Genomic DNA, 24,124 nt, shown 5'->3' on the forward strand with positions numbered 1-24,124 from the left:
GACTTTGGAGCAGGTTGTCCGAGAGCCTGCAGTTCATTCGAACAAGCCAACGCAAAACTCATTCAAAAGCACATTTCCATAATGAGAGATCTAACTCGAGCTCTCAGGGAACCGCCGCGAATGACCTCAAGCTTTGAATGAACTTGACTGGACAGGCTGACCAGGACAGGTGTGACCCTACAAGCCGTGGAAAGCTGATCTGTCGGGAGCGGAGTGACCATGGCGGCCTGTGTGTTCTTACAATACTGAACATGAAGAGAACAATTCATCCACAGCTCTATTGATCTACCTGGATCAGACACTGATGCTCAGTGTTACAGAACGATTCAAGAACATGGACTCACACTGTGATTTCTTCACATTCACGCTGCACTATTTGCACTGCACTTCCAAACAATCCTGTTTATTTTGTCATGTCATCCATCAATTGTGCCTTGCAACATCCAAAAGTTTGGACAGCCCTGCTCTCTGCTCTACTTTCTGAGCGATGACACAGCGTGCAGACAGACAGAGGTCTCAGCACAGCAGTGCCCAGCTGGTCCGTCTTTGCACAGTAGTCTATATCCAGTAAGTGTAGCATGTAGACCCTGCCCCTGCAGCCCTCACCAGTCAAGGTGACAACATGCAGCTCAATGAAAGAGGATCTGCTGATCAGAGCTAAGCGGTGAGGAATGGTAATGTTTCTCCAGGCTTACTGAACATGAACTGGTTTATAAATCCATGAGGATGAGATACATGAAACCTGACACCGCCTATGAAAGGGTCCAATAATTCAAACTGTCACCCCACTGACAGCCATCTTGATCAAATATCTGAATGAAATATGGGTCACACGAAGCTCAAAGTGCTGCAACACAACTCAAAATAATCCTGTTCATGTGAAGCCTGTGTGATGATCCCTATCACTGACATAATCTGGTGTTGGCGGCGAATTACGGCGATGTCGCGTCTGAAAGGATAAGTTTGTTGCTGCTCACTTTGAACGCGGGCCTCGCCTGGGTGAAAGCCAATTAACACGTGAAAACACACACACACACACACACACACACACACACACACACACACACACACACACACACACACACACACACACGCATATCAACAAAGCAGCGGGTTACATCTCGTTTGTGTTTCTGGCTGGAAACGCACAGAAAGCAGCAGCAGAGAGGAGCGGCCGGGACAAATGCGGCAGAGTGCTCGACACAAAACCTGGTCCCGTCCTGAGATAGACAGTTTTGAGGAGCACCAGAAGAGGAGAGAAGAAGAGGTGGAGACCCCCTCTCCCTCCCTCTCCTCCGCTCCGTTACTTTACCTTGTTGAAGGCGAAAAGCTCCTGTTTTATCTTCTCTCTCTGCGGGTCGGTGCCCTGCCGACGAAACCTAAACTTCATCATCTTGAAGCCGGGCGGGGGGGCGGCAGGAGCGGAGAGGAAAACACGGAGATAGCGTGAACGAGCCGGGGTGCTCGGCGGCAGGAGAGGCGGCGCGGCGTAGTCGGACGATGCTAAGCTAGCTAACCGACTAGCCCATGCAGGCTGAAAGCGGGGCTGCGACGCTGCTGCTGCGGGCTGCGGCTCTCCTCCCCTCTCTCCCTCCTGGTGCTGTTTAGGTCGTGGTGGGTTTGACCACAGCCCCCCTCCTCGTCCCGGTTCACACGGACCCCGCTGTCGTTAACCAATGAGGGAGAAGAAATCTGCGAGCAATTACTTAGAAACGCCCACACGGCCAAGCGCTCTGGAGGGGTATGTTCGGTTTGTAGTGCAGGACGCACCGAATGGACGTGCCACCGAAAACCGCTACTATGATTTAATAAACGGCGAGTCCGTTACAGAAAATAAAACTACAAGACAGTAAATAGCTCGTAAGAGTTAATAAAGGATAAGCAAGTGAACTTGTTCACCTTCTATTGTTGAAAAATCGTAAATATTTTATGACTGTAATTATAGTAAGACATTTTGGGATGATGTTAATTACTGGTTGTTTTCTATGTGCCTTGGAGAAAATGTGGTCTCATCCAAGGAAAACACGAACTGATCCTGTTATAGTTCACTAATTCTTTTTGCCTTAGGCAGAATTATATTATTGTAAAACTAGACATTCTTTGTTTATTTCAAAAATAGATTCATTTCATTTTTCCTTGAAATTTACAACGATAAAATGTCAAAAAACAGTTGAAAAAGCATTCACCTGTTATTGTAAGTATTTGTTTATCTATTTTTGTCTTCTTATTTATTTCCCAAGCTGTTTTTATTTTTGCTTTCTCTGGTACCTTTTGAATTAGACTTGTAAACGTTTTTGTTCATGTTGTTGGTAAAGTTCTTTAAAAAAAAAATAATTCACACATCAGAATAACTTATGCTACAAACTTTAATGTACAACATTATTCACATGCATTATTTTGCACAGCGGTTATTTACAAAACATATATCCATTGTAGAAATAATCATTTTAATTAGTGCAAACTGTTCAGTGATGTGGCCAGTAACTGTGTGCCAAAATGTGCTTCCCCAAATATGTTTTCCCTGTTGTGTATTTCCCTTGATTTCATGACGGGAATCAAAATAAGAACATTAATTGAATTTGTGGCTTGTTTCTGTGGCTGCCTTCTCTTCTTTTTGTTCTAAAAACTAATGCGAAAAAAGTCTTGTGGCTTCACAAATAATTCATGGTGACTACTCTTGCATGTAGGACCAAGCCTAATGAAAAATTATTTATCATGTCAAACCACAAGCATCTGTCAGTGTTATAGGGGAGTTAAGGTTATGCTTAAGACTCCGAGCTCTTGCTTTCAATGTTCAGTTTCTTTGTGCACAGCCAACCACAGCAGGGTCCTTTCCCTCAGTGCAAGACCACATTTTTAATTCAATTTGAAGGATCAAGGCAAATCAAACACACAATTCTTCAAAGGTGGGGAAGTTAAACGCAGTTAAAGAGGCTTTATCCATCATAGGCTAAGCCCTATAAAGCAGCCATGGCAGACAAGATATCAAACTGTTTTGGCTAAAAAGGTCAAACTGAAAACATTAATGAGTTGGGTCTGAAAGGACATTTATCCAAATCTGATCTCTATTCCTTACATTGCATCACAGACGTGTAAGCATTGAGATCAGTGTGTGTGTGTGTGTGTGGGGGGGGGGGGGTCTAGACATATTGAATTGTATGTGCCACGATATATGCCTGTCCCTGCTTAATCCCTGATCAATCATTTAAATCGCTTCTTCTTTTTCTTTTTTTTTTTAAGAAAAATGCCACAAAATTCTCTTCTATGGCAGTAAACTGATTATATTTTGGGTTCTGGACTGCTGGTCAAAACAAGCTGTTTGAACATGACATCTCTGACTTTGGGAAATGTCTTCAATCTGATATTTTATAGATTAAATGATTAATCAAGAAGGTAATTGTCGACTGCAGCCCCAATTGAATAAACCTGTCATCAATATCTTCATAATACATTCATCATATGACAGAAAATTAGCTTTACATATGAAAATATTCTATTTTTAAAATAGAGGTAGACGCAGTACAGTAATGAGGTGTAGATTGTGATTTCTCTTTGTGCATGTTTGTGTTAGAGCAGGGTGATTTCGCTTGGTGGCAAAGTGAGTCTCTTTTCTCTGACTGACAACATGTTCTCCATGTGCATGGCAATGACTCGGCACAGCTCCAGGCCCTGGCAAACACACACACACACACACACACACACACACACACACAAAAACAGCATGGCAAGTAAAGTGAGTGAAAAGCACAGAAAATTGACGTGTGCATATTTTAACCTCTTTCACCCACACACACACACACACACACACACACACACACACACCTGTTCCAGCTGTAGCTGTGTGATGCGCTGGTTGAGCAGGTCTCCAATCATGATCTCCACATATGGATAACTGGAGCCTGATGTTGGTCTCTGGGTGCGAGTTGACTGGACCTCCTTCAGAGGGAAACGCACCATGGCCTCCTAATGACACACACACACACACACACACACACACACACACACACATACACACACACACACACACACAAGCACACAATGTGACTGTGTAAACGGATTTATGTAATGCCACACTTACAAACATAATCTGACAGACACATATGTGCAGATATTAAAAGTAAAATTGCATAAAACACAAGATTTGTGTTGGAAATGTTTTTATTTTTTATTTTTTCTCTTTTTTAAGATAATAAAATGGAAAAATGAATGGAAGAGGACTGCGGACACGACAACCAGCAGAGGGAGCCAAATGCTTTGTTTTGAAATAGTGACGTTTTTGCAGTAGTTCTTTTTTTACCTTAAAATGATACAAGCAAATGTTCAATGAATGTTGAATGAGAAGCATGCAACATTAAACAGGCTGCATGTGTTTGAGTGGAGGAAGTCTTGTGTGTGTGATGATGTGTCTGTGACATACATGAGTATCTTTGTTCAGAAAGTGCAGTCCATTCAGATTTACAGCCAGGATGCAGGGGGCTTGGATGGAGGCTGAGCTACAGCTCTGGATGTAGAAGAAGGAGGAGCCGAACATGGGGAAGGCACTGACGAGACCTGGTCAAAACAAAAAAACAACAAAAAATCAAGGCAACAACAAATCAACGGATCTTGGATCAATTACTATCGTCATTACTTTCCAGAAGAGTTTTTTAAGATCTGCTTTGCTGCATTGTTAACAACTGTGAAAACAATTATGTGGGATTCAAATTTGTGTCTTTTTGCATAAATACACACCCATACACACACACACACACACACACACACACCCATACACACACACACACACACACACACACACACACACATACACACACACACACACACACACATATGGAGACACACACACACTCACACTGAGTCTTACCAAGGAACTGTGCGCGGGCCTGGTGTGGGTTTAAGGGCTGGACCTGCTGCATGTGTTGAGTTGTCATATTCAGCCACGGCTGTGAACCCTGTTTACTGTAGAACGGTGGAGGGACACACTCCTGCACCTCACGGCTAAAACACACACACACAAAAGCAAATCGGTGATACCTCAGATGTAGCAGTTATATATTACATGTGCATGCTCGCTGGTGTTGGCTGTCTCATTAGCCTACATGCGTAAAGTAAGTATCTGTGGTACTGGTAGTGTTCAACGCATGGCCTGTTGTAATCAAATGCTATCTGTGTACAGCATGTCTGTGTGTATTCACAGGGTGGGCAGGTAGATGGTGTCCTTGGCACGGTGCTGTAGGGCAGCCAGTCTGGCAATCTGCTGCAGATGCTGTTCGCTGGCCTTCCCCTGAGGAACCACACTCAGCAAGGCCTTCAGGTAGTCTGGCAACACCTTGAACAGAGACACAGACAGTAAAGTTTTGTTTGTTTATTTTACTGTAACTCACTTCTCACTTTGTGGCAGGAATTTTAAAATCTTACCACATCTCCCATGTTGAAAATTAAACATTTTTCAAGGAGTATGTTCAAATTCAGGCACATTCCTAATCTTAAAACAGTTCAAATAAAGCGTTTTCCAAACTTTCACTTTCAGCAGATGTCTACCTGATTGTAGTGCATGGTGACATACAGTTCGTTGTCAAGTTTGAGAGCCAGACTCCATATGACCCTCCTGAACCACAGGCTGTAGTTGGCGTCCACTGGCTCTGCCTCTGTTGCGATGTCCAGGATATACTCACGCTTGTTCAAGGGCCGCACATTCTGACCTACATGGACACACACTTCAGTTACTGCTGTATGTCAAGAGTGTTCGCATTGTAGGTCGTCACCACGATGAGTGAGATCCTCGTTACCTCTGTGTGTGACCAAAAAGATGGCATATTCATCCAAAGCCTCAGCCCTGTGCAGCCCCATCTCATAGCAAAGCTCCTCGATAACATCTAAAGCAACCTGAAACAAAGAAATCCCGAATCATGTTGACCCTTGAATGCAGCATCTGCTTTTTGGTTATGTGTAAACTACAGTCACCCTCACTCCAGCTTGTGTGTGTGTGTGTGTGTGTGTGTGTGTGTGTGTGTGTGTGTGTGTGTGTGTGTGTGTGTGTGTGTGTGTGTGCGTGTGTGTGCGTGTGTGTGTGCGTGTGTGTGTGTGCCACTCACAGAACACGTCTTGATTTTCAAGTGCCTTTCGATCCCACCTGGCAGCAGGAACAGCTGTCTCTTGGAGCTCCGCCCAGCCTGCACACAATCGACCAATAACAGGAGTTAACACCAGCATGGCGCGTACAGCTGTTACTGAGGGCAGCTGTTAAACACACTCATGCTCAAACATGACAGAAGTAGAAAAGTATCAATACTACTATAATATTAGAAATAGTAATTCTAACACTGTACATATTTGACATAAAAGGACAGAAACATGTACAGAAGCAGAGAGAGTGAAAAATAATTATGAAGTACATAAAACTAGAATAAGAATAGAAGTAAGAATACAAACTAAACAAGAGCAATTAAAGACAAAAAGGTGAGCTCTCTTAGTCATTTCCCACGTGGTTTCCTTTCTTGGTTTGGTGCATATTTTAACATTAGAAACAAGTTTAAGTCATATATAAGAAGACTGCATGGCTGAATGGGAGACTAACCAGCATAGCTTTGAGTTCCATGCTGTTGGGATACTGTATGCGTCCGCCATATTGATAAGTCCTCCTTAAATTCTGCTCACACGCCTTGGCAATACCTGCCAATTAAGAGCAGCAACCAATCACCGCTCAGACCAGCGGTAACAAAGAATGGTGATGGATGGATGAGTGTGATGCATTAAGTTGCTGATGGATGGTGTACCTTGGTACTGCATCCCGGGGCTGGCACAGGCATCCTGCAGAAACTTCAACAGAAATGGCTTCATAACATCAGAGCAGCGATGGAAAGCCGTCAGGATGTATAACAGCCTCCATCCTCTCTGACAACTGTCCCTACACAAAAATACACACACAGATTAAAGCCACGCCAGCGCTGATTCAGCCATCTATCAGCGTGTGGCGTAAGATGCAGAGGAGCCTTACGGTTTGGAGCTGGTGTTGGCAGTAACTTGCTTCATCACCTGGCAGTAGGCTTCATCCTTTATCAGGCCGTGGTCACCACTCAACTACATGCACAAGCACATTCAAATAAAGCTTATAGCGACACACGCACATACTGGAGTTTCTTTCAGGCTTAGCTTTAACACAACATGTGTGAGTCAGCCTGTCTTTTTATCTTTATATTATATGTGTGTGTGTTTTCGTGTGTACCTTCAGTATAGCGGTGACCAGGTCCTGCTCAGTCTGACCCTTCAGTGGGAAGTCTCCCATGAACTTCATTATGGCTGCACATAAAACAGTCAGTCACGGATGCAAATTAACTCATAAATCTGATCTGAAGACCTGTATTTCTTTCTAGCCGCTGACGACTCCCTCCGCCTTCCTTTTCTACCTTCTATCTGCATCATCTCTCCTTTCCTCAGTCTCCTCTCACCTAAGAAGATGTCAGCAGCAACTCTGTTCATCCCACTATCAGAGAAGTCGATCAGAGACTCCTGGATCGGAGACTGGAGGAAAATATATCGGTGCAAAAATTAAGATAACATATAAAAGAATACAAAAGATGCTAACATCTTTGACATTTATCCCACTTTTTACCTTAGAGAATTTAACCATGTCAACAGGGTCTCTGCCCTCCTTCCCCTTTTTGGCTTTCTGATCACTGTAGACAAAATACAGGCAGCAAACACTCTGAGCTCACTTTGAAAGTGAAGACATTTTTGCATGCGTTCGCATTATTTTGGCACATGTATGCTGTGTGTCTGACCTTTTGTTCCTTTGTGCCTCTCTGAAGTACTTCTTGGCAAACTCAGCCATTTGGTACTGGCCGCTGTGCAGGGGCAGGTCGTCCAGGTCGACGCTCACGCCGTCTCCATACATCTCATTTACTACCTGATGCACACACGCACACACACAGCAGTGAGAAGCTACTGCAAGCAGCAGCGCCACTTAAAGGAGCTCTTAGGATGTAATTATCTACAGAATATTTCCATTTCTGCAAACCAAAATATTCCAACATACACTGTATAAACAGCAGCTGATACCATAATGTAGGGGTATAGTTTGTGCTGAAATCTTTAAGTTATTCTTGCTCTGAGCCTGAAATTTATGTTCCCCTGATGTGCTGTGGAAGCTGAAATTAGCATCATGTTTCTCTGTAGGACAGCAGTTTAGACAAATGGTGTCGTAATGCGATTAAACAGCTTGCTCATCTGCACCTCTGTGGAGAGGTCAAGCTCATGGGCAGCTACCGCTGAGCCCATCGCCACGGCGATAGCAGCAGATGCAGCCACTCGTCCCTGTCTGTCTCGAGGCTCCACACGCTCAGCAGGCAGAACCAGGAAGTCGGGGGCAGCCACAGGACGGACGTACTCGCTGGGGAACACTCCCGATTTTCCGTACACAGCCCCGAACCGCCAGCCTACACACACACACATATACCAAGTGTTACAAAGTGTTACAAACAAACCCAAAACTGTCACATGCAAGACGGGGAAAATTAAAGTAAAGGCTCTTCTAAAAAAAAAAAAAAAAAAAAAAGAACACCTAAAAAAACAAAAACAAACCAGCAAAAAGCAATGCAAACAAATCCACACACACAAGTCAGATTTTCCTCACTTTTGGGGTTGTTACATAGACTTACATTCATTTCCTGGAGACGTACCAGAGCCACAACCACTACTTCCCTAACCCAAACCTTAACCCCAGTCTTCACGCTAAAATTTAATGACCTACATTATGGGGACCTGCATTTTGTCCCCACAAGTATGACGAGTCCCCACAATGTGACTGTGGAAACAGATTTATGTCTCCACAACGTAAGTAATACATGGGCAGACATACACACATGTACATATACACTCAGACATGCACACAGCAGATCCCAGCAGGCTGTAATGGCGCTGCCAAACCCACCAAACTCAGGAGTGTCTCTCTTTAGCTCCTCCAGAAGCATGACCTTCTTCTTCACTATGCAGCCGTAATGTTTGCCTGAGCACACACATGGATATATGCAAACACACAGCGTGACAGACACGGCGTGAACCACAGAGGATCAGAGACACATTGTACATGGCTTACAGAGGCAGAAAGCAGGTCTACAAAGACGTCGCTGTGCTAGTCCTCACTGTGTTTTGTGTGTTTTTGAGTGTGCATCTCACCGGCCTCCAGCCCATCCATGTGCTGCAGCCTGATGATGTCTCCTTTGTGGAAGTTGAGCAGAGTCCTGTCCTCAGTGATGTAGTTCCTCACCGCCACCACGTACTCTGAGTCCTGACAGGGGCATGACATGTTCGACAATGACAGGCTGTGAAATCCCCAGCGGTCCAAAGAGAGGGTGTGAGCCAAAAACACACACATCACTTCACATCATCCCTTCCATCCCTAGTTTACATTCATGTGTTTGCTGGGATGACTTTGTGTACGTTGACTCACAGATTTCATTTATGCTACAGCCATGTAAACTAAAACAATCAGCTTGTACATGAAAGAATTCAAATAAATGAAAAAAAAAGAAAAAGAAATTAAGGTTGCAATATTTGTCTTATTCAGCACAACTTAAATACAAAATAACAGTACAGTACACTGTAATAAAATACCAGAAATGTATTAAAGGGACACCCCACCAATTTAACACTTGAGTTTGAAAGACATACAAATATTATGATTATTGATCTCCAAATCAATTTAGCAGAGCATACATTTGTGGCTCAGTTAAAAATAATATGAATATGTTCTCAATGCATGGTGACAAATAATACAATCTTGACCTGTCTAGTGTGACAATTAGATGTCATCTCATTTTAAACACAGACAAACATCAAGATACCAAAACACCAAACCATAGCACCAGCAGCCTTGCATGTATTACCACACAGGGATGCCCTCTGACCTTTTTAAGCTCTGTGAGGAAGTAGTCGATCATGTGTTTGACCTGCGGGGCCTTGGCCGAGAACAGGATGAGCTTCTCGTTGGTCAGGTTGAACTCCAGCATGTTCTTCGATGGAATCGACACAAACAGGATGTCCGAGTAGCTGCGATGATGTGCAACAACCAGGAAGTCAAAATGAAGTTACAGGGCAAGAGAAATCACTGCAGCACCTGACACAGAAAGTTTAAAAAGGTCAAGGTTGACTTGGTGTTGTATTGTAATCTCATTTAGACAACTATCAGTAGCTGATTTCATATTTTTCTAATGTTTCCCTTTTTTGATTGGATGTTTCGATAAGGCCACATGAAGGCTTGAAAAACAACCGCTAATATGGCCGTCACCATGTACACACTGTGTTCATGTTTTTGTACAGTCTATGAGGCTCACCTGTAAGGCCTCAGCACTCTGAAGTAGTCTGGAGCAGTAGAGCTGCTCCTCACCATCTTTAGCAGCTTGATGCCTTTATGGGACACAGACAGCACCTGCACTCCAGTCCCCACACTGCCCTGGAACACACACACACACACACACACACACACACACACACACACACACACACACACACACACACACAAATGAAACTGAATATAGGCAGACAATTGGTTGAGTAAGAGCGTATCAAACTAAGTGAAGGAGGCAGGCTGCTTTAGGCTGATTGTGCACTTTTGCATAAGAAAAAGACAAGAACTCACAGAGGCTGGGAAGAGGCGGGAGAAGTAAATGTCCCACAAGTCTCTCGCCATGGAAACCACTTTCTTCTTCACGCTCTCATCATGGGTTCCTGAAGCCTGATCCACTTTGTTCTCAGCTGTCAAAAAAGTGATTTAAGTGATCGAATCCAGAGTGTGAAGTGTGGAAAAATGTCACATACTGTAAGTTTACAGAGGAATACTGTCTCAGGTCTATGAGCCACTGTACACAGAGTAAAATCCCTTAGATATGTGTTTTTTCATACCAAATAAAGCTTTCATCTTCTGTCTCTCCTCCTGGGTGATACGGATGCAGGCCTCAGAGAAGGTGTCATGTACAACCTGCAGAACACAAACACATTCAGGAAGAAGACTATGCTAAAGTGGAAATTATTTGGGGGTGATTTATTCTTGTGAATAAATATTAGATCATACAGTACCCACAAGCGTTATATATGATGCATTGGTGCACCTTTAAGTTAAAAGCTCCTTTAACACAAAATAAAAGGAAGAGCAAGACAGTGTGAATAAATAATGAATACACAATTGAACCTGTCTGAAGATCAGGTCCAGAACCAGGGGGTTGTTGAAGGTCTCTTTAGGATAGAAAACCTACAAAGATCAATAAAGGAAATATTTATTTTGTATTTAATGTTCAGTACAAGAAGATGTATGAGCAGACATGTTTTTACAGTGTGTGTTATTTGGAGTAATTCAATTTTAGGGCAATATGGATTATTTTTCTCCATTCATGTGTTTGTGTGCTCATGAAACGCACCTCTTTCCTCATGTAGAGCTTCCAGGGGACGTTGGTGTAAGTGTAATATTCATCACTGGTCCTGCTGTGGAGTTGAGTCTGGATGATTTCCTCCTCTACTGGCAACTCTCTGGAGACTGGACACACACATGTAAACACATACACACACACACAGGGTTTACTTCACTTACACATTCACATGCAAGTGTGAAGTGATTCAAGAGAGTTCTGTCATTCTGCTGTTTATTACTGTGATTTATGTCACATTATAAATGAGAGAAAAGTTCACCTGGAGGAGGAGCAGGGCTTATGTTGGAGCTAGTTGGCCCTGAAGGACGAGACTTGATCGTCTTGGAAACCTTAAGTCCTCCCTCTTCTTTATGTTGGACAGATTGAGGCTTCTTTTGACTCTGAGACATAGAAAATGGTCAGATATTATTTTATATTACTATGATTGTGTGGCCATGTTTTCCTCATGTTGTGGGGACATAACATTACACAGCCACATTGTGTGTGCGTGTGTGTGTGTGTGTGTGTGTGTGTGTGTGTGTGTGTGTGTGTGTGGTGGGGTACCGGCTGTGGTGGGTTTGCCATCTGATCTTTAAGGATTTCCATAGCTTCATCATGTGGGTCTGGTTTCTTTGCAAACATCTTTCCATCACCTTTCCTACACACACACACACACACACACACACACACACACACACACACACACACACACAAAGGATAAGAAAAAAATAAGTAGACAAAGTACTTTTATCAATATGTAGGTATGGGAGTCATGAGTGTGTTACCTTTGTGTGGCAGGTCCAGCAGAAGTCGTTGTGGCAGCAGGCTGGTGCTGTTTGATGATGTCTTTGATGTCATGGCTGGGGTCCATGCGCTCTGTGTTACTAGGAGAGGATCGGACCACATCCTCAGAAGGGGGCCCACGTGTTGGACCTGAATGTTAAGTTGAGAAAAAAAAGATGTAACACAGATCCCCAATCAGACTCAAACAGTCTTAACCCCTAAGCCACAGGGGGACCCCCTTAAAGTGATATTTATGGATTTCCACTCCCACATTTTCAGTTTGATGCTGTGGGTTTTCAGTGCATCAATATACTTTTCCACTCCTTTTTGAGTATTTAATAACTTTCAGATTCAGGGAACCCATCAAAATGCATGCATCATCCTGAAGCTTCACTGTAATCATGGCATTCACACAATAAATCTGGTTAATTTTGGAAAACATACTCATTTTTCGCTGAACAGCAGCAGGCTTGTATGGCAAATGTTCACTCTCTCTGGTCTGCAGAAAAACAGGAAGTGACAACAGAAGTGATGACTGTGTTTATCGTATACATGCTGGCAGGTGTACCCATACGCATGTTCAAGCACCTACACAGCCAGTGTATGTGTATGTGCGTGCCTACTCACAGGGCTGTGTGTGTGATGATGCTGTGAGGGAGGTGACTGGGGGGCCGGGGCAACGGGGGGGAAGGAAGACAACATCTGCTGTTGGATTGCAATGGCCTGCATGGTCATCTGCTGCGCCTACAAAACAGTCAATGTGGATGTGGGATTAACAACTGACTAAATGTTACTTTCTTGCCAAGAGTTAGATGAGAAGATTGATTCAACTCTCAGGTCTGTAGAGTAAACATGAAGCAACAGCCAGTTACCTTAGCTTAGCATAAAGACTGGAAACAGAGGGGAACTGATAGCCTGGCTCTGTTCAGCAGGTACAAAATCTGCCCTCACCAAAAAAATAGTCTGACACAAAAACCCTGTAAAGGGCGAATTCTAATTTGACACTTTAGGTTTTGGATTGAATAATTTAAAAAAAAAGATCTAATATGTTAATTAGCAAGATTTGAAAGTGTTTTTAGGTGGATTTTCTTCCTTTTGGACAGAATCGAATTCCTCCTGTTTATGTCTTTGTGCTCAGATGAGAGTGGTATCAGTCTTCTCATTAGGAGAGTTACTGCCTTCACCAAAACATTGAACTGTTTCTTTAATACTTGACAAAATTGAATATTACAGTTTTAAGGTCAGAAGTCAGTATTATGTAGGGGTGTGTGGCTACTGCATTGCCAACATGTATTGACACCGACTTAAACTCAGCTCATATTGACTTGTAATATTTTCACGTAACTCAGGCAAACACACTAGCAGTAGCATTAAGATGCTCAGGTGAAGGATATGTTACAAACCAGGATGATAGCCTGCTGGTTGATGATGGCCTGTTGCTGTTGAGTCAGTACAGCCTGCTCTGATCCTAGACAAATAGAAACATAGAAACACAGACACCGTAAAGAAAAGATGATTTTGAAGCACACAGTTCACTGAGTAGATGCCACCCACCGCTTGAAACACACCACACAAAGGAAGTTTGCAACCTCACCACAAACTGCAAGATATAAAAAGGTTGGATATGGCTTTTTTATTGCAACTCCAACACGCCGCACGCTTCAGGCCAAACATGCTTGAAAACCTAGCACCACCCGATTATTGTACCTGGCACACCTGTCATCACAGGCAAGCCTGGAACCACAGACGTGGCAGGGAGCGAGGGCACCCCAGGCAAACCGGGGACACTAGCGACATGGGAAGCTACATTAGCATCTCTGTCAGCTGTGGGAGCCCGAGCAGGTGATGGGGTGGGTGCTACATGTGTGGCAGGGGCGGTGGTAGAGGAAGCCTCCTGGTGGTAGGGTTGTGTGGGACGGTTGTATTGGTGGTATTGTTGTTGCTGCTGCTGTTGTTGTTGTTGTTGAGGTTGCGGCTGCTGCTGCTGCTGCTGCTGCTGTTGGTGGTGTTGTTCGTGGTGATGGTGGTGGGAGGGGATTGGCATTGCAGGGATGGGTGGCATCATTCCTCCTGCTACTGGAAGCACTGGCACCGCTTGAGGAGCGACAGGCAAGGAACAGGTAAGAGTTAGAACAGTGCTGCTTCCAGGACTCTGTTTTAAATGGACTTCACTGGTATTTTTGTCCTGAGCAGGAAGGACCGGATGAGCTAATCAGCACGTCAGAACAAGAGAAAGATTCTCCAACAGCCAGGTTTTGTATGTTTTAGCAATATAGTAGTGCTGATACAAAATATAAATGTTGTGAGAAAGCATATTTTTATGCTTTATACTAGCACCTCAAAAACTATGGATTACTCAACAACTATGGCATTAACTTTTGCACAGACACTGATAGTTCCCAGATGATAAAGTCCAATGACTTTAGTGACCCCCTGACTTTTCCCTTACTTCCACCATAGGGCACACAAAGGTGGTTCAGAGTGAAATGTTTTGAAAGTTTAGATCCAAAACATGTTTCATATCAGTGTACAAAGTATTTGTAGCTTATCCATTCAGCTGTATGTGAGATGCAAAGGCAGTCATTTCCTTCATCGTGTCACTGTCAACACTGCTGCACCTTGTCCAAAAGGGGAGAGATGCATTAGATAAGCATTTAGGAGTTCAACATACTGTCCAGTGACACAGAAAACTCGATGCGCCAAGACACTTGAAAATATCCGCTGCACATTCTCCAAAGACAGGTTGAATGAAGGGAGAAAAAAAAAAAAGCAATAAACCTTTACAGATGAGATGAAGAATCTCATAAATTTGTGAGTGATAGTGAGATGTGAGGTTTGTACAGCCACAGAGACGCACACACAAAACCACCTGCAGAAAGAATGAATGAGAGTGGCAGATGCCTATAGAGAGTAAAGGAGTCATGTGCGGTTACAGTGAATGGCTGCCTATGCATAATCTATGAGGTCAGACTGCTCATTACAGCATCTAAGTCACAGATTAAGGCTGAAGTGTCCACTTGAACCTTTACACTTCTTCTACACTTCCACTCCTGTTCAGTGTCACTTTAGTCCTCAACCTTAAACAACAGGAAACAGATAAAATAATAAATATTCTGCTAATGATCTTTGGTTGTTAGAATCTATTGTCTCTCTTCTGTTTGTTAAACTGCATTGAACTATTTGCTTTTTTGTTTCTGCAGTTTTCAGGTCTATTTGTCTGTCAGTTGTTTAGTTCAATGTCAATAATTGCCATGGAAGTGAAGGTTTAAAGCCCAAAACATTTGAAAGTTAGACTTTCTTTAGCATTCAGTGGAAGCTCTAAAAATGACGAAGAGTGTGAACTATCAATCAACCTGAGGCTAATGCCGAGGATTTAGAACCAACTAAGAACAAGTGAATTATTGATGAGTAACAGAAAATGACAGATAAAGGCAGAACACAAAGGAAACACACGATGATAAATAACATAAATACAAATCTAAAAAAACTTGGACAACAGACAATATGCACTAGCACTGGGCTTCACTAAGAGGATACACACACACCAAATTTTTACCTCCAGGGTGGATGCCTGGTGGATAAGGCCGGCTCAGGGTCGTATGACTCTCCCCTTCTCTTCCTCCTCCTGTGATGCCTATACCTCCTCCTCCCTTCATCCTCGCCGACAGACTTCCAGACTTCTCCATGTCCTGGGAACCAGAGAGAAGCAGGCAACAGAGATTCAGCTGATGGGAAAGGACGGTCACAGTTGAGACAGTAAAGTGTGAAAGACATGAAGGATAAGAAGCGTGCGTGTTAGAAAAAGGAGAGGGAACAAGGGAGAGGGAGTGGATTGTATTGGTTGATTCAGACCCTCTGTGAGTGAGTCAGTAGAGCTGCAGGAACTGAATACTCTGCAGGAAGTACCGTACACCCTAGAGGAGAAGCTCCAGCAGGAGCGTGAGCCTCCAATGAAATGTTCTCCAATATAACACACTGCGCTGTGTCAACACAGCAAAACCACATATCTATTTCCCCTGGAAAAATGCTTCACTGCACAAAAGTCGAAAAATTAAGTCACACATGCACATATTAAAAACTAAAGAAAATCTTTCAACAAGGCTCTCAAAGGACACTATTTCTGCAGTGGATGCTCGTAAAATACCAACTAGAAATCCTATTTTGTTTTACTTTGAAATAGTGTTTTTGAGAACTGACTTTCTTCCTGTTTCCTCCCAATGATGGGGCCTTTTGGGACAGTGATCCCACAGAGCCATGCATGTGTGCTGCCTGCTGTTGCAGTCAAATACGGTAAGTCACTCAGTAACCTAATCGTCCCTCCTGTCTGCTCCATTCATACACAAACAGAGGCCGTGGATCACATGTTCCATCCATCCATCAACACTCTGATCCATTCACACTCAGATGGCAGATCAGGTGGAGGCAGCACGACCAGATAGTTTTATGCACCTCAGAGTCACAGCTAATGGGGAGTATTCATCTGTTGTTTCCCCACTTCATCAATGAAACGATTAGCATATAAAATGTCAACTTAAAATGAGCTGAATGACTGTAACAGTCCTGCATTCAAAATCTTACTTGCATACAAGTAAAGTCATTATCTCATTCATTTACTCACTCAAAGCACTCATTCTGCAGTAAAATGCTGTGTTTTACACTCATATATGATGTTTTTGGATTAATATTACAGCTTCATTAATGTGTATGTTTCATTTTATCGCTATGGATGCAACAGCCCGGTTATCAGCTGTGTGACAAAGCATTTTCCAGCTCATCCAAAAGGGTTATTAAACAGTTTATTTGCCTTAAAAAGTAAGAGAGGAGGACACGTAATCCTTAATTTTATCAGAAAAATCCACACAAAGAATTTCCAAATTTGGAGATACATGGTTTCCACAGGACAGGAAGAGGATGAAACATTTTAATCTGAAAAGAAACTAGTTACTACATCTTTCAGACAGCTGTAGTGGAGTAAAAAGTACAATATTTGCCTCTGACATGTAGTGGAGCAGAAGTTTAAAGTTGCAAAAAATGGAAAACTCAAATAAAGTACACGTACCCTGTATTTGTACTTAAGTACAGTACTTGAGGGAATGTACTTAGTTACATTCTACCACTGACATATTAGCAGACTTCCCAGCATGCATTGTTTAAGGTTTAAAACTCTCCAGGGGGTCGTCTTTCTTGTAGTTTAAAGAAAACATACATGGTGGAAACTTGCTGTGGATCTTTAAAACATGTTCAAAGCTGCTCGCGAGGAAGGTATATACATTCAGTCCCTACATCAGATTGAGACGTTTTACAGCGGATCAAACAATCAAACAGACCAATTAATGAATCATCTGATGTCTTCTATATTTCCAAAGAACAAGTTACAGCATGGTTAGAATGTGTGCTTTGTTGTGGATCACTGTCAGTACTCACTATGCTGCTGTCTGAGAGCACCGGGTCAAACAGACTGTCCAGGTAGCGGTCCATCCCTCTCTGAGTCTGACCGTCACTGAATGCATCCGACTCTACTGGACACAGTCAGACAGACAGTCAGACAGACAGCAGAGGAGCTGTCAACATGGCTGTTACACTTTATATTCATGACTCTGCTCATCACTGAAGACACTGCATATTGTAGGCATGTGTGTGTACCATGGCTGTAGTAACCATCAGAGTCAGGCAAACTGTAGGCTGGTCTGCTGCTGCTGCTGAGAGGAAAGGCAGGAGGAAGCTCCTCATCTGAGTCAAAGCCACTTCCAAACAAAGCACTGAGAGCAAAGGAAAGGAAAGGAAAGGAAAGGAAAGGAAAGGAAAGGAAAGGAAAGGAAAGGAAAGGAAAGGAAAGGAAAGGAAAGGAAAGGAAAGGAAAGGAAAGGAAAATTAATGAGAGTTAAATTGATGTCTTTGGTGTAAACATCTACATTTCATATATTTGTACATGCATGTATTTGTGCGTCCTCTGTGGACTGACAGGCTGGCGTTAGCTCGGACTCTAGCAGGGTCGTCCGTGCTGATGATGAAGTAGCTCTTCTGCTTCGGGAAGTCAGACGGAAGCTCCAGGTCTGCAATCAAGTCCATCACGTAGTCGTGACCAGCTAACTCCACCCACTGGCCTTGCTCCTTCATCAGAACTGAACTCCCCCTCCACCAGTCGGACACTCCCCTGGAAGATGGACCACACGCTTCAAATACCTGCCTGTATCTTGTTAATACTGCACTCAAGGCATCAATATAACTTTTGTTTCTTATGCTTAAGTATAAGATATCAGCACCTGTGGCGCAGTATGTCCCCTGCTAAATCCTCTCCACTGGTCCAGGAATGGACTGGACACAAGAACGATCCCCCTACAGAGTGAGAAATCACAACAGTTGTTCAGTGTTAACAAGCAAAATGCAATAAATTGTGCAGTTTAAAGACTGAGAGCCCTGCAGATCCATCACCTGATCCTGAGTGGCAATGAATAATCAATGATGAAGGCTGTAACTGATCCCACTCAACACGAGTGATGCCAGCAGTCCCAGCCACGCACTTGCTTTTCTTTGAGGTGTGCTTATTTGACATTAAATTGGGAAATATTTGCACAATGCCACATAAAAGGAAAAAAATTGTGATATATATTTGTTCTGACATTATACCACAGGAAGAGCAAAGCAGCAATGTTAAAAATAGAGCAAGACGTATCTCACCGTCAAAACAGTGCACGTGCAACACCATGTTAGCCTTCTTCCTATTGGCCGTCCACTCCAGAAGCGACAGCGGATAGGTCCGCGCCGTCTCGGGGGTGGAGCCTGAGCTCAGCTGTGTCTTCTGGTTGGCTTGGATGAGTCTGTGTTGCAGCAACGCCTGGCAGCCAGCAGGGCTGTAGTCTGATACAAACCTGGAGAGGACAAAAGCAACTGAGCGTCTCCTTTTTATTGGAAGAAAAAATACATTTTGTTCATGTTTCATTCATTTTCCTTTTTTTTCCCATAATGGAGGCATAAAGGCAAAAGTAAGAAAAAAATGAATAGTTGAGGAGGTTTCCCTAAGTTTTATTTACATGTAGTTTATAATTACCTAGCCCACATTTGCTTGTGAACGCATGTGAACGTACATTTCATATGATTTCTGTACACATGAAAAGGAAATCACGTCTCACTTCAGCAGATATTTGTCCATCTTGGGCGACGGGGCGAAGCTGCAGACACACGCCAGCAGCAGCAGCCAGCCTCGCTCGGCGTTCTCAGCGTTCATGTTCCTCCACACCTGGTTGACAACCTGAGCCAGGATCTCGTCCCGTAACCCTGGAGATGACAGCCCCCTCTGGATGATGTAATTCCCAAACATGTTCTCCTGCGCCCCGTTCAGGTGAGGGTCCCCCATGAAGCGTAACACCTGAAAGTAAAAAAAAGGCAAAGCCATGACAGCTAACCTACAACTGACTGACTTATAGTGACGGTGTAGCTGAACAGACTCTTGCTATGTTCAATGGAGTTTTTAGAAAAGTCAGCCCACCATGATGAAGAGCTCCAGAGCTTCTCTTGTCAGGTCCTCCTCTATGCGGGTCAGAGGTGACTCCACAGGTGCCATCAGCATCCCAAACTTTGGTTCCTACAGCATCAAAAGATGGACAGTGCTTTTTTTTGGACAGTTGAAAAGGCAGTTTTGAACACTGGTGGAGTATGTATGCAGATCTATTACCACACAAGTTGCAGCCATAACTGCAACCAATCATTATTAATCAGCTGTGTATTTTCTCCATTAACTGATTGATTGGTTAAAGAAGTTTCACAAAATAAGGTCCATTAATTTTTTGTCAATCGACTAATTGATTAATCAGTAAATCATTTACAGTACTTGTAATTGTCTCTACAGTTGGGTTGTTTAATTTAAAGAAAGCATCACATTTCCTAAGCTTGTCTAATGTTATGTTTTAGATGCAATTATCTTAATCTGAAAAGTAACTAGTAACTAAAGCTGTCAAATAAATATAGTGGAGTAAAGTAAAGCAAAGCAAAGTAAAGTAAGTAGTGAAAGAAGTCTCAACTGAAATATAAGTACCACAGACAAAAAAAGTAAATGTACTTGGTTGTATTCCACCTCTGGTTTTAAGGAGCATATCACACTGTATGTTTCCTGCTGGTCTGTAGGGGAGAAGCTGACTGTAACACTGAGGCATGTCTCACCCTGAAGTAGATCTGCACATAGCGGAAAAACGGATGGTTGTTGATGTCCAGAGGTAGAGTGAGTTGAGCCTGGTCTTGGATATGAGGAGCTTGAAGCAAAGCCAAACAGTCTGAATGCAACTCCCTCCTGACTAGAACGAGAGAGACATGACAGATCAGCCAGCGTACATACTGTGGGAGCATGGAGGCCTTTAAATATACTGTGCTGCTGTTGAAGGTGACCAGACATGATATTGAGGACATAAAGTTGATTAAAACTGACATAAATTATCTGTTTGTCATCTTCTGTCATGGCTTATTAATCAGCTGATGCCACTCATATCCCACACGCTGTGGCTGCTGACGAGACGAGATGCGTTCAAAGAGCTGAACCAAGTGCTCAGCAATTTGGTTCATGAATGATATGTGTGTGTGAAAAACACTAATGTGGACTTCTCAAAAAGACATTTACAGACCTCCTGCTGTCTGCAGCAATGCGCCCAGCTCTGCAGGGATCACTAAGTGTGTGACGTTCACCACCTCCCTCTTGGCCAGCTCCTGAAAGAGTTATTGCTTTTTTACTGTGTCTGCAAATTGACAATAAATTTAGACAAAGTCACCCTTCAAATCTGAGTAAAACAAGAGAAGAACGCAGCACTTTCATGGATAACGTTTAAGTCTTGCTGTAAATCATGTCCAAACCTCCATCCTACCATCTCTCTCCTCTTCCTCTCCTCCTCAGCTTTCCTCTGGGCATTAAACTTCATCTACAAACACATCACAGAAATCACACATTGATTATTTTCACTTACAGCAAGTACATGCAGGAGTGAGTTATATGTGCATGAAAGGCTGCACTGGTTAGATATGAAAGGTCTTCATGCACCTTGATGTATCGCCTGCGGTTGACGTACATGTGGACGAGGGAGCGGAACCGAACCAGACTCTCCCTCATCTTCACATAGCGCTTCCTGGAGGGCAGAATGAGAAATGGAGGACCATTAAGTTTTACATCACCATAAGCATAGGTCTAATTCAACTTTGTAGTGGTGCTGAAAGTACTTCATTACAGAATTCACCTTTACAATGTGTTTTTATAGTCAGGATTTGGACTTTTATAATGCAGTTTTCATATAATATGCATAGGTCTATTCACTTTGTAGGGCTCATTGTCTTAAAGGTGCAGGTCGTAACTGCTTAACTGTATCGCCCTGCCACAACATTGCATCTCAGCTGTGGAAATGCAAACTGTGTGCACTCAACAACATGACATGAACCATAGCTCAAATGCACGCCATGTGAAATCTACCACATGTTCCTTCAATATTCAATTAGACCAAAATATAAAGGTGCTGTTTAGGAAGTCAGCCACCACTTTGTCACTCTGTTCCTGATAAAGTCAATAATAAAGCCTGATAAAGTCTTCTAATCTAAAGCCTGACCTTGTGAGGAAGCCTCTGCACTGTGCCTGCAGCCCGATGATCTTCTTGCGGAAGGCCACAAAGCGCTTTCTGACGAAGAACATGCGAGTGTAACGCTGCAGGGTGAGAGCGGCAAGTTGACGTGTGCGCTCCCGTTTACACTCCAGCAACTGGTAGATGTCCTCCTTCAGAAACAGCTGCCATGCACACATTTGAAACAAAAAAATCATCAAAGGTTGTCCTTGGTACAGCTCAACATAACAACTGTCACTGTTTCTTTCATTTGTGAAAGGGTTAGCATGAACAAATGAGAGGAGAACCTCACCTTCGTGACTCCGACGTGAAACACTCCTGGTCTGAGAGGACACAGTTTACCGAGCATTATCACACAGTTCTCTCCACTTGCAGCTGGAGGCTCTCGTATCCCCACCAGGGACTTATACCTGGGTATGACACACAAACACACACACACACACACACACACACACAAAAGAAAAAAAAAGAATGTACTGGCTTTAAGAAATAACAATAATTACGATACTTGGCTAAAACTGGCCTTGGTAATCCATATATAACATATACTGTATGTATTTGTTTTCTGAGAAAGATCTACCGGATACTTTGATTCAGAACAACAGATTGCTTTAAACGTAGACGCAGACTGGTGACAAATTAAAGGGAAAAGCATCTTAATAAAGTGCTGAGCCACCGCAAGCCTCCAGAACAGCTTCAACGCTCCTTGGCTGAGATTCAAGAAGTCTCTGAACTCTACCAAGGATGATCAATATTCCTCCAAACAATATTCCCACGTTTGATGTTTTGAAGGTGACTATTGCTATATTACATGTAGATCAATTGTATACAGCAGCAGGATGTTAATAAATAGTCTACAACCATGCTAACAGATCTGTGAGGCTGTCCCTAGACTCAGTGGTGCTTCGAGCTAGCATGCTAATATGTTCACAATGACAATGTTAACATGTTGATGTCCCGCATGTATAACATTCACCTTGTTCATTCATCTTAGTTTAGCAGGACGGGATAGGGAAATCATTTTCATGATGATTTATTTGTGCATAAAATGTGTATACTCTCTCATTTGCCAAAACATGTGTGTTTACTCCATCGAGCAGACAGGATGAGACAGCATTTTAAACCCTTGTGGTTACATGATGCCAGTGAATGGAGCGATACGGGGTAAGGCCACAGAGAAGCGCCAAAGCGCCTTCCACCATCCAGTGACTGTGCATGTTACCTGAACAGGAAGACGTAGAATGGCATTCTGACAGGATACCCCTCTCTACGGATCCTAATGGTCTCTAGGATGCCAGAGTGTCTCAGCTGGCTGCTGACCAGCTCGTCCTCAAACACACCTGGTTGCTGAAGGCGCATGTATGACATTGGAAAAAAACAATGACAATGACGTGTCATTACCTGGAGGATGCAGTGAGACTGAACTCGTGCATGCAAAATGAAAATGTACCTTCATATTATTTGGCTTAATGCAGCGAACAAAAAAAGGGTTGCACCTGAAAAGGAAGCATAGAAGTAAACCAGCTGAATGATGATGACAGTGAGCAGCTCATTTTGTATGCTAATGCAAGAAATTTGCCCATGGGATTAAATAAATACATAAATATTGATGATTAGAAATAATAGCATCTTTAAAAATGAAACTTGAAACTGAAACCAGTTTATGGACAGCATCTGTTGGTTCACCTCTCCATCTTCTCCACAAGCTCCAGCAGGGACTGTTGGAACTTGCTGCTGACGGTGGGAGCTTGGTATTTTCTGGTGACTGTGCTGCTCTTCCTAATGTGACCTCTCTGCTGACCTGTGACCTCTGCATGAACCAGGAAGAGGTTTGACACCATCTGGACACACACAAATACATTCACACATATTTACTGCCATTGTGCTAACGTGACCGTACAAGCATGTGCTGGTCTGAAGCTGCTCCTCTCACCTTGTTCTTGCTCTGGATGAACAGGTCCAGGACATCCTGACGGACCTGGTCGTAGTTCTTATCAAGGAACTTGTAAACCTGCATCATTGACATCATGAATTATTAATCACACTGAGGATGAATTGGTGATTCCTTAGCTTTTCTATTCACTATAATATTTTCATGTGACAGCCATGCTAGCGACTCTGTGAGGTTTTACTTAGGGATAGCCGTGCACTGAGCTAAAAGCTTGAATGTGTGCTCTAAATTTCATGGTAATCTACAGTAAATGTGGAGATATTTAGTCTGAACCAGAGTGGCTGATGACTGACTGACCAATAGACAGGCAGACATTGACCTCACTAAAGCAATGCTGCTACAATGCCTAAAAACAGGCCAATAGCAGGTTCTGTCACTCAGGATGTGCCAGTGAGGAGCTGTGT

The 24,124-nt window shown here is 43.1% G+C and overlaps 2 protein-coding genes across 2 annotated transcripts in view; both read right to left on the reverse strand.

The window, feature by feature from the left end:
* Positions 1-1,730, reverse strand: part of llgl1 (LLGL scribble cell polarity complex component 1) — a 29,557-nt gene extending 27,827 nt beyond the window's left edge. The window contains exon 1 of the mRNA XM_070981244.1: positions 1,313-1,730. Coding sequence (XP_070837345.1) covers positions 1,313-1,393 — 81 coding nt within the window. The 5' untranslated portion in view covers positions 1,394-1,730. The remainder of the gene's footprint in view (positions 1-1,312) is intronic.
* A 1,837-nt stretch (positions 1,731-3,567) lies between these two features.
* myo15aa (myosin XVAa) overlaps positions 3,568-24,124 on the reverse strand; it is a 33,693-nt gene continuing 13,136 nt past the window's right edge. The window contains exons 19-69 of the mRNA XM_070980672.1: positions 23,703-23,780; positions 23,456-23,610; positions 23,220-23,265; positions 22,992-23,116; positions 22,062-22,179; positions 21,758-21,933; positions 21,202-21,286; positions 21,029-21,082; positions 20,788-20,873; positions 20,337-20,463; positions 19,666-19,761; positions 19,310-19,545; positions 18,858-19,048; positions 18,443-18,515; positions 18,142-18,333; positions 17,823-17,938; positions 17,604-17,698; positions 15,736-15,868; positions 14,195-14,273; positions 14,097-14,135; positions 13,896-13,966; positions 13,583-13,647; positions 12,807-12,923; positions 12,624-12,678; positions 12,182-12,329; positions 11,961-12,054; positions 11,677-11,797; positions 11,409-11,524; positions 11,183-11,242; positions 10,897-10,972; positions 10,634-10,749; positions 10,329-10,447; positions 9,903-10,044; positions 9,172-9,283; positions 8,927-9,001; positions 8,230-8,432; positions 7,779-7,903; positions 7,610-7,673; positions 7,446-7,518; positions 7,223-7,296; positions 6,995-7,077; positions 6,774-6,904; positions 6,575-6,669; positions 6,093-6,170; positions 5,787-5,883; positions 5,539-5,699; positions 5,193-5,326; positions 4,862-4,995; positions 4,418-4,551; positions 3,823-3,963; positions 3,568-3,669 (exon numbers count right to left, since the gene is read on the reverse strand). Of these exons, the coding sequence (XP_070836773.1) occupies positions 3,568-3,669; positions 3,823-3,963; positions 4,418-4,551; positions 4,862-4,995; positions 5,193-5,326; positions 5,539-5,699; positions 5,787-5,883; positions 6,093-6,170; positions 6,575-6,669; positions 6,774-6,904; positions 6,995-7,077; positions 7,223-7,296; positions 7,446-7,518; positions 7,610-7,673; positions 7,779-7,903; positions 8,230-8,432; positions 8,927-9,001; positions 9,172-9,283; positions 9,903-10,044; positions 10,329-10,447; positions 10,634-10,749; positions 10,897-10,972; positions 11,183-11,242; positions 11,409-11,524; positions 11,677-11,797; positions 11,961-12,054; positions 12,182-12,329; positions 12,624-12,678; positions 12,807-12,923; positions 13,583-13,647; positions 13,896-13,966; positions 14,097-14,135; positions 14,195-14,273; positions 15,736-15,868; positions 17,604-17,698; positions 17,823-17,938; positions 18,142-18,333; positions 18,443-18,515; positions 18,858-19,048; positions 19,310-19,545; positions 19,666-19,761; positions 20,337-20,463; positions 20,788-20,873; positions 21,029-21,082; positions 21,202-21,286; positions 21,758-21,933; positions 22,062-22,179; positions 22,992-23,116; positions 23,220-23,265; positions 23,456-23,610; positions 23,703-23,780 (5,616 nt within the window). The remainder of the gene's footprint in view (positions 3,670-3,822; positions 3,964-4,417; positions 4,552-4,861; positions 4,996-5,192; positions 5,327-5,538; positions 5,700-5,786; positions 5,884-6,092; positions 6,171-6,574; positions 6,670-6,773; positions 6,905-6,994; positions 7,078-7,222; positions 7,297-7,445; positions 7,519-7,609; positions 7,674-7,778; positions 7,904-8,229; positions 8,433-8,926; positions 9,002-9,171; positions 9,284-9,902; positions 10,045-10,328; positions 10,448-10,633; positions 10,750-10,896; positions 10,973-11,182; positions 11,243-11,408; positions 11,525-11,676; positions 11,798-11,960; positions 12,055-12,181; positions 12,330-12,623; positions 12,679-12,806; positions 12,924-13,582; positions 13,648-13,895; positions 13,967-14,096; positions 14,136-14,194; positions 14,274-15,735; positions 15,869-17,603; positions 17,699-17,822; positions 17,939-18,141; positions 18,334-18,442; positions 18,516-18,857; positions 19,049-19,309; positions 19,546-19,665; positions 19,762-20,336; positions 20,464-20,787; positions 20,874-21,028; positions 21,083-21,201; positions 21,287-21,757; positions 21,934-22,061; positions 22,180-22,991; positions 23,117-23,219; positions 23,266-23,455; positions 23,611-23,702; positions 23,781-24,124) is intronic.

This window comes from Chaetodon trifascialis, chromosome 15 (genome assembly GCF_039877785.1).
Source record: "Chaetodon trifascialis isolate fChaTrf1 chromosome 15, fChaTrf1.hap1, whole genome shotgun sequence".
Lineage (NCBI taxonomy): Eukaryota > Metazoa > Chordata > Actinopteri > Chaetodontiformes > Chaetodontidae > Chaetodon > Chaetodon trifascialis.